The 9626-nt window shown below is 43.5% G+C and overlaps 1 protein-coding gene across 3 annotated transcripts in view; it reads right to left on the minus strand.

Moving 5' to 3' along the window:
- TRIT1 (tRNA isopentenyltransferase 1) overlaps nt 1-9267 on the minus strand; it is a 48471-nt gene extending 39204 nt beyond the window's left edge. For all 3 annotated transcript variants that reach the window (XR_004384997.1, XM_032877382.1, XM_032877381.1), the window contains exon 1: nt 9059-9267. Coding sequence is in view for 2 of the 3 variants with exons in the window: in XM_032877382.1 (XP_032733273.1) it covers nt 9059-9232 (174 nt within the window). In the remaining variant the exon portion in view is untranslated. The remainder of the gene's footprint in view (nt 1-9058) is intronic.
- Between the last annotated feature and the right edge of the window lie 359 nt (nt 9268-9626).

The raw sequence follows: 9626 nt of genomic DNA on the forward strand, positions 1-9626 counted from the left end.
AGAAGCATGTCTCTTTTTTCAAAATCTAAAAGGTTTTGTTCTCTATCATTTTTTCTCCTACTTCCAGTTTAATAACCAAAATCCTAGATTCTGCCTCCAAAATGCCAAAATGGTTACCTCTTCTCCCTAGCCACAGTCCAATGCCAGCCCCTCTCATCCAGGCTCATGTAACCAAATTCTTAGCTTGTTATCCCTCTCTAACCCACTCTTCACTTCACCATCAGAATTACCCAATGAAACAGATTTACTGTCCCTTCCATGTTTAAAACCCCACATCTCCTGGCATTCCTTTCAAGGGCCTCTACAATTTGTTCACAGGGTCTTATATTTTTAGTTTCACCACCAACTACTGTCCCTCAAGCATCCTCTATGCCAGATAATTGCTCGTCACTCCTTGAAAACACACATGCTTTGCTCATGCTGTTCTTTTGTCAGGAAAGTCTTTCTCCTCTGCCTGATAAAATGTGTACAGTGACACAGAGGAAAAGAACGGGATGTGGGGGCACCTGGGTGGCTAGGTAGGTTAGGCGGCTGCCTTCGGCTCAGGTCATGATCTCAGGCAGGCTCCCTGATCAGTGGGAAGTCTGCTTCTCCCTCTCCCTCTGCTTGTGCTCTCTCACTCACAAGCTCTCTCTCAAGTAAATGGATAAAATCTTAAAAAAAAAAAAAAAAAAAGAATGGGATACAGGATGGACAAATATAAAGAGGTGGAGGAAGAAACACATAAAAGCAGAGATGAGGGCTCAAGAAAGTAATTTTCTGTAGGGCTGGGATAATAATAGTGCTTACCTCACAAGGCTGTGGTGAGGAGATTAAATTAGGTAATATACATCAAACTTTTAGAACAGTACCTGGCATATACACTATAATTGTCTACTATGTTGTGATGATGATGATGATGATTCATGGTAAGACCTTGAACTCTGGATCCCACAATGAGGAAATAGCAGTGGTGAAGCTCTAGCTAAGAACCAGAACCCCAAAGGTAAGCAAGGAGGCAAACAGGACCACAGTCTGATTCAAATTTATCTGAAGAATTCAAACTACACAAGAAACCAAAACCAACTTAGGTAAGCCACATACAAATCACATAGGTGAATTCCTATTTACCCCAAATAACCTGCATGTCTCGAATGTATACTCCTTTTGAAGAAGAGCAGTTTTAACACCTTGCCCCAGGCACGGAAACATCAGGGCAGCATTTTATTCTCACAAATCGGAACGTGCAAGTCCCATCTATCCTAGCCTATGGTTTCTCATTTGGCCAGTGGCAACTTCTCTTTCCTTACATAACATAGGATGTTTGATTCCAGAGTTCTTCCCATAGCTGCAAAAAAAATGAATATACAGTATATGAACAACCCACCCAGGTTTAACACTATAGGCAAAGAAAACTAAATTCAGTCACAATGGAGGTGATCCAAGGGATCTAGAAACTTATACAAATTTTTTAGATGAGTCAAAAATTTTGAGATTTCCCTCTTAGCCTCCTGTCAGGCTAAGGTTTTTTTTTTTTTTAAAGATCGCTTCTGGGGGTGCCTGGGTGGCTCAGTGGGTTAAGCCTCTGCCTTGGGCTCAGGTCATGATCTCAGGGTCTTGGGATCAAACCCCAACATCGGCCTCTCTGCTCAGCAGGGAGCCTGCTTTCCCCTCTTTCTCCGCAAATAGCCTCCAGATAGCTCCCATCTCTCCTGGGTAACAGGTTTTTGTGACTTTTATTTCATGTCCTACTAAGCCACTGTGATCCACCCTCCCATCTCTCATCTCATATCCCTCACCCATGCGTCCCAGATCTCCATTGAGCACTATCAGACAAACAGTCCTTTGGTTTAAAAAAAAAAAAAAAATGCTCCTAAATTATGTCCCAAAGCAGACAAAAAGAACGCAGAACTCCGCATCTATTAGATGACACACAGCCTGCTCACAAGTCAGATTGCCAATCATTTGCTTCTCCTCTTGTAGGTTTAGACAAACACAAAGGGAACTGTGCTCCTATGTATGACTACTGCTTCTCCACAGGACTTGAAGAACTAAGGCATTAGAGATACTTCCTCTCTATAAACCCAAATAGAACACTTTGTTTATTTTCCTCTTGGCATATAGTTGGCAGTCTGTATTTCCAGGCAGTCATTGTACATCTTTTGGCAAGTGCCTTCATGTTTCTCAGTACAATGTTTCATCCAGTGACTGAAGGCGATGCATTGTACCTTGAATTTACATGCCAAGAAAAAGACTCAGACTGAAAAGAAGACCTTCAGTATCATCTTCCTACAATATATCAGACACTACACCGGAGTCAGAAGACCTAGATCCAATTCCCAGGTGTACCAGTATCTTGCAGCTAGATCTCTAGCGTGCTCTTTAATCTTCTGGGCCTCAGTTTTTCCATCCTGGAAAACAGGGATTGCATTACCTGTCCCTCCTTAAAAGCAGACTCTTACCACTGATTAACAATATTTAGTTTCTATAATTTGTGAAATTGGGGTTTGGAAAACTCAGGAAATTAAGCACAAATGTTGTTTTTCACTTTTGTCACACCTGCCATGCAGAAATCCAGAGTCCAGCAATAGTCCCTAAGCAAGTAATTCCTCAGAGTGTTTCTGACGTCCCACTCAACAAATTAAGTGCATGAGAATGGGAAGCAAAAAGCCAGGCAGGACCTTCGTATGCTACATGGCTACAGAGGCAAGTCACCATTAGGCTCCATGACGACATTATCATTCTAGATATACTACCCTTAACACTCCACTGTCATTTTCCCTCAAAGAAGCTACCTCAATACTTAAAGCACTTACTTATTCAATGTTTACAAAAATAATTGCTTTCCCTGGAAGGGAACTGCCCCAATAGGGATGGCCCTACAGTAAAGGTAGGACAAAGGGATCTCCCTACAGTTAAGGTAGAACAAAGGGATAACAAAGTAAGTATGAGGTGCAAGACAATTTAAATTTTAAGACAGTGTTTTGGGGCATCTGGGTGGCTCAGTCGTTAAGCATCTGCCTTCAGCTCAGGTCCTGATCCCACGGTCCTGGGATAGAGCCCTGTGTGGGGCTCCCTGCTCAGCAGAAAGCCTGCTTCTCCCTTTCCCACTCCCCCTGCTTTTGTTCCCTCTCTGTCTCTCTCTCTCTCTCCTCTCTGTCAAATAAATAAATAAATAAAATCTTTATAAAAAAAGTGTCTTGCAATCCTTTTGAATTACTATTACACTTACAAAATACAAAATTCTAGACATCATTCCAAAAGGATTAAAATGCAAATATTTGTTTTTTAAAAAATCAACTTGGAACCTTGAAAGAACATTCTAATTATCACACTTTCCATTTGGTTACTTTTTGGTCTGTGTGGCTGTATAACAAAGTTTACTGCTCCATCTAGGCTCTCCACAAGGCCAAGTTTCTCTTTGGTTTCAGTAAACATTCTCTCCAGGTATCATTAAATTACTGACATTAAATTATATCTCTTAGTTGCAGCAAGTTTTATCCCCTTAAGCCACCCATTACGTGGCCACCACTAAGCTCCAAACACTCCACCAGACAGACATCACCACGAATTCACACTACAACTCACAATTTGAACCCTAAAATACATTTTCAATCCTGATGAAAATGTAGCACACTCCTGGGAAAGAAGAGTGGCACACAAGTTAAGAAATACTCTCAGGGGGGGCGCCTGGGTGGCTCAGTGGGTTAAGCCTCTGCCTTTGGCTCGGGTCATGATCCCAGGGTCCTGGGATCGAGCCCCACATCGGGCTCTGCTCCCCCTCTATCTCTGCCTATTGCTCTGCCTACTTGTGATCTCTGTCTGTCAAATAAATAAATAAAATCTTTAAAAGAAAAAAGAAATACTCTCAGGGTGCCTGGGTGGCTCAGTCGTTTAAGCATCTGCCTTCAGCTCAGGTCATCCTGGGATTGAGCCTCACATCAGGCTCCTTGCCTGGCTGGGGGCCTGCTTCTCCCTCTCCCACTCCCCCTGCTTGTGTTCCCTCTCTCACTATCTCTCTCTCTGTGTATCAAATAAATAAAATATTTAGGGGAAAAAAAAAAAGAAATAACTCTCTAATGACTGAGCACCACTGCTCCTGCCTCATCTACAGGGGATGGTTTTCTCTGGACAAGGCGGTGGGCATGGAAAGTCAACAATGATGTTCAACTCCAGGTTTGCTACTTACTGTAAGACCTTATTGCAAAGCCTGTTTCCTTACCTGTGAAATGACAGTATCTACCTTACAAGGTTATTGTGAGAATATAAAGCATCTGTAAGTATTTTATAAACAAATCTGCTCTACAAATTTAAGTTATTATTATCATTCTGCCTGTGTATTTATTCGCAATTGAAAATGCTCTTTCAAGGAGCTGGTAATCCAACACTAAGAATGTCATTTTTTTTTTAAGAATATCACTTTGTACACCTGAAGCTGAAAATGTAATGTGTGTCCACTATACTTCAATTCTTTCTTTAAACATCATTTTGTTCACATGCTTACCAAAAATTCTGAGTAACCTCAAGTCACTAAAAAATGCCATCTCCCTTCTCTGGATAAAAAACAAGTGAAACAGGGCGCCTGGGTGGCTCAGTGGGTTAAGCCGCTGTCTTCGGCTCAGGTCATGATCTCAGGGTCCTGGGATCGAGTCCCGCATTGGGCTCTCTGCTCAGCAGGGAGCCTGCTGCCCACCCCCTGCCTGCCTCTCTGTCTACTTGTGATCTCTGTCAAATAAATAAATAAAATCTTTTAAAAATTAAAAAAAAAAAATGAAACAGGTAACAGGGGCATGTAAGCAAAGGTAGAAATGAAGAACTGTGTATGGCCACGTAAATGGGGCTGTGATACTTTATATCATTATTTAGACTGAAAAGTAAAATCAAAGGTCAAAGTTTTCCAATAGGGACCAAGAGGAAATGTTACAAATATCCATAATATAATCAAAACTAAACACAACCTGGGGCACCTGGGTGGCTCAGTGGGTTAAAGCCTCTGCCTTCGGCTCAGGTCGTGATCCCAGAGTCCTGGGATCGAGCCCGGCATCGGGCTCTCTGCTCAGCAGGGAGCCTGCTTCCTTGTCTCTCTCTCTGCCTACCTCTCTGCCTACTTGTGATCTCTGTCTGTCAAATAAATAAATAAACTCTTAAAAAAATAAAAAATAAAAAATAAAAAAAACTAAACACAACCTATAGCCAGTTCAGAAAGCTGGATAATCTTCAAAGTGTTTTCATACATTAATTAATCCTCATGGCATCCCTAGGATGAAAGAAATTTAAGTCTTATATTTCAGTTACTTATATAACCACAGGAAAAAATCTGAATGGATCAAGATGTGCTGTTTTAATAAGGCAAGCCAACAAATATTTCATCCGGGGCACCTGGGTGGCTCAGTCGTTAGGCATCTGCCTTCGGCTTGGGTCATGCTCCCAGGGTCTTGGGATCCAGCCCCCATCAGACTCCCTGCTCAATGGAAAGCCTGCTTCTCCCTCTCCCACTCCCCCTGCCTGTGTTCCCTCTCTCGCTGTATTTCTCTCTCTGTCAAATAAATAAATAAAATATTCTTTAAAATATTTCATCAAATATTAAGGGTCTACCATATCATCAGCACTATACAAGGCACATTGACATGACCTATTTTACATCAAACAACACCTCTGGCAACCTCAACCTTAAGGTACACAGTTATGAGAAAAGAAACACTCCTGAGATATGGATAACAGCTATTACAGAGCTATATATGGCACTCATGGCCAGAACACACTAACTTACTTAAAAACAGATGTGAAATTGGGGCATCTGGGTGTCTCAGTCAGTTAAGCATCTGCCTTTGGCTCAGGTCATGATCCCAGGGTCCTGGGATGGCGGCCCATGTCAGGCCTCCTGCTTCACGGGGAGTCTCCTTTGCCCTCTCCTTCTGCCCCTCCCCACCGTTCATGCTTGTGTGCTCTCTCTCAAATAAATAAGTAAAATCTAAAAAGAAAAAAGATGATGTAAAATTAAGATGATTTACTGGGAACATTCCCCTGACAAGGACTGTTTGCTATATGAGAAAGATAGGGAACAGGGATTGGTGGTGTGTTATTTTATTTTTTATTTTTAAAGATTTTATTTATTTGCCAGAGAGAGAGAGAGAGAGAGAGATGGAATACAAGCAGAGAAAGAGGGAGAGTGAGAAGCAGGCTTCCCGTGGAGCAGGGAGCCCAACATGGGGCTCAATCCCAGGATGCTGGGATCATGACCCAAGCCGAAGGCAAATGCCCAATGACTGGGCCACCCAGGCACCCCGGTGATGTGTTATTTTAAATGGAATGATCAGAGAAGGCCTCAGTAAGAGGACATCTTAGTAGAGACATGAATGAAGAGAGAAAGCAAGCCACATGGTTAAATAGAGGAATAAGCGCCACCAGGCAGAGGCAATAAGTACAAGAGTCTTGAAGTGGCGTCACACCTGCTGCACACTCTCCACCCACCCAGCAGACTTTCCCCTTGGATGTCCTGTTGCTACTCCCACTGTGCCCTGCCAAATCTTCCTGATTCCAAGGCTCACCAGACTCTCCCAGGCATACAAACCTGAATCCTCAGTCTATTATGTCCTTCATTCTTCTTTCAGCAATCAGTGACCAGCTCACTGTAACATGATTATACCTTCAAAAAACGTTACATCTTGGGGCACCTGAGTGGCTCAGTAAGTTAAGTGTCCAACTCTTGATTTCATCTCAGGTCATGATCTCAGGGTCCTGGGATCAAGCCCCATGGGAGGCTCCACACTCAGAGAGGAATCTGCTTTAAGATTCTTTCCCTCTCCCCCAGCTTGCTCAAGTACACACTCTCTCTCTCTCAAATAAATATATCTTTTTTTTTTTTTAAGATTTTATTTATTTGACAGAGAGAGATCACAAGTAGGCAGAGAGGCAAGCAGAGAGAGGGAGGAGGAAGCAGGCTCCGCGCCCAGCAGAAAGCCCAATGCGGGACTCGATCCCAGGACCCTGAGATCATGACCTGAGCTGAAGGCAGAGGCTTAACCCACTGAGGCACCCAGGCAGCCCTCAAATAAATATATCTTAAAAAAAAAAAAAAAAAAAAAGGTACAGGGCACCTGGGTGGCTCAGTAGGTTAAAGCCTCTGCCTTCGGCTCGGGTCATGATCTCAGGGTCCTGGAATCGAGCCCCACGTTGGGCTCTCTGCTCGGCGGGGAGCCTGCTTCCCCCTTTCTCTCTGCCTACTTGTGATTTCTGTCTGTCAAATAAATAAAAAAATCTAAAAAAAAAAAAAAAAGTTACACCTCTCCCTTCCCCCGCATTCCTAACACCCACCCCCACATCCAATTCATTGTGCATACTGTTCACAAATGAATGCTTCTTACACACTGCGTTCATCATGTTACTCATTCTCCATTCCATCCACAATATCTACAATACCTAATGAACATCCTCCTTTCACTGTCCTACATACACACTGTTCCACATATTCACCTAAATCTTCATTCATGTTCCTTCCTTTGACATGCCTTTTCTTCTTACCTATCTAGACTTCACCTTTCAAGTCCCTTTTCAGAGAGCTTTACATGACTAACTATATCAGCCTGCATGGATTTCTCCCTTCTCAGAAACTATATGGTTTAGTATAAAATCTAACATTTGCGGTTTCTCTCCTCCCTACCCCATCCACCTTGCAAAGCATCATTAATATCATAGTTCAAACACTTTCTAATTGCTCTGTTCCATGTTTAGCTGTACTAAAACTCCCTGAGGAAGGGGATTATGATTTTCTCTTTCCAAAGGGCCTTGCAGAAAATAGCACTTATATTTTTAGCACCATGCACCATATCTTGTATTAAATGCTTTACGCACTTTATCACATCAATCATCACAATTACGTTGTGTTATTGGTATTCTTCTTCCTATTTTACAGAAGAAACAAAGGCACAAAGAGGTCAGGCTGAAGTCACATATCTTAGAAAAGACAGGGCTGGGATTAGGGGTAAAGTCTGTCTCTCGAAGCTGACACAAAATAAAGGCTGCAAACTAACATTTGTTGAATTATCCTAATCATTTGTGTGTTGATGGCCATGTCACTCCAAATGAATTAATAAAGGTAGAAACCATGCCCAGAGGTTTATCGGGTGTAGTAGGGAGAAGGAATGCCTTTCCTTGCTAAGTACCCATCAGGTAGATACCAGATTCAGTGGCAGGCATTTCACATCAAGCATCTCATTTACTCTGTAAAAACTCATTAACTGCAAATTATCTTCAATAAATAGGGTTTACAATTCCTCCATCACAGATTTACCCAAAATGTCACCCACTCTTAACCCAAGCCCAAATGCAACCAGGTGCCAGGTATATTACCCTCCTAGGCTACCCTCTAACTCAAGGACGAGGACAAAGCCTCCTGGCTCCCATCAGCCAGTAGGGAGTTAAAAATCTCAACTTAAACATTTACCAGGTGCCTGGCCCCGGCCTTTTCAGGACCGTGCTCTCCATTCTAAAACTCACGCTCTCACTTATTAAGCACCACAGCCCTGGGAGGTAGGTGCCATTTTTTCCACTTTACAGATACATTAAGCTCACGTGGTCGATGGCAGATTAGGAATTAGAATGCAGGTCTCCTGAATATCCACCCTGTTCCATTCCCTCAGGAGTTACTCATAGACGGTAACCGATTTATACCGCTGTCGCTGAGTACTCGAAATAGCAAAAGCGCGTAACAATTTTCATTCAACAGGTATTTATTGGACGCCTGTCAACCCTGTAGGTTCAAAGGCCATCTCCTTCCCTAATTCGCTATGTGACACGGAGAAAACCGTTTCATCTCCCTAGGTGAATTCCCTCAGGCGTCAATGGAGATAGCATCTATCAACAGCAACGTCGTGAGAAGCAAATGAGATGAGGAAACTGACTCAATCGCCTGACACTATGTCTGGTACACGGTGGGCACCCAGTAATTATGGGTTCCCTTCACTCCGCCCCACAAGCCTCGGGGTTCACCCACTACCACCATGCGACTGGGCATCCACTCGACCACAGGCCCGCAGGCGGCCTCTGCGTTTCGCAGGCCCGGGGCCAACTGCACTCTTACCTGCATGGAGTCAGCGCTAACGATTTCGCCACCGAGCCGCTGGCCTAGCTGCAACGCCAGGGTGGATTTGCCGGTGCCCGTGGCCCCGAGAATCACTACAAGAGGCAGTGTCCGTGGCAGACCCCGTAGCCCGGCGCTCACAGAAACTGCTCGCGCGGCCGCCGCCGCCGCCATCTTGAGGATATCTGCGATTGCGCGGGAGCAGCTGTCCCCATGGCAACCGTCAGTGCGCCTGCGCATACCTAGGGTTCCGCGTGGAGGACGAGAGGAGAGGTGGGTGGGGCGAGACCACGGTTTCCAAGCTTAAGAAGCTTCCGACATGCCTGCCATCAGCTTGCTGGTATCAGAGGCTCAACAATCTTCCTCTCTCCTTTTTTTTTTTTTTTTTAAATAACTGATTGTCGATTTATTAAAAAGATTGATTTTTTTAAAACTATCTCCTCTCTTAAATGAGGGATGGCAGTCCTGTCTCAAGTCTATCCCTGTTGTTTTTTCTTTCACGGCGCCTAGTTCTTTTCTTCATACCACTAATTACAATATAAAAATATTTCCTGATTTCTCGTGTAGT

This window comes from Lontra canadensis, unplaced genomic scaffold, assembly GCF_010015895.1.
Source record: "Lontra canadensis isolate GAN:19392208 unplaced genomic scaffold, GSC_riverotter_1.0 scaffold60, whole genome shotgun sequence".
Classification (NCBI taxonomy): Eukaryota; Metazoa; Chordata; class Mammalia; order Carnivora; family Mustelidae; genus Lontra; species Lontra canadensis.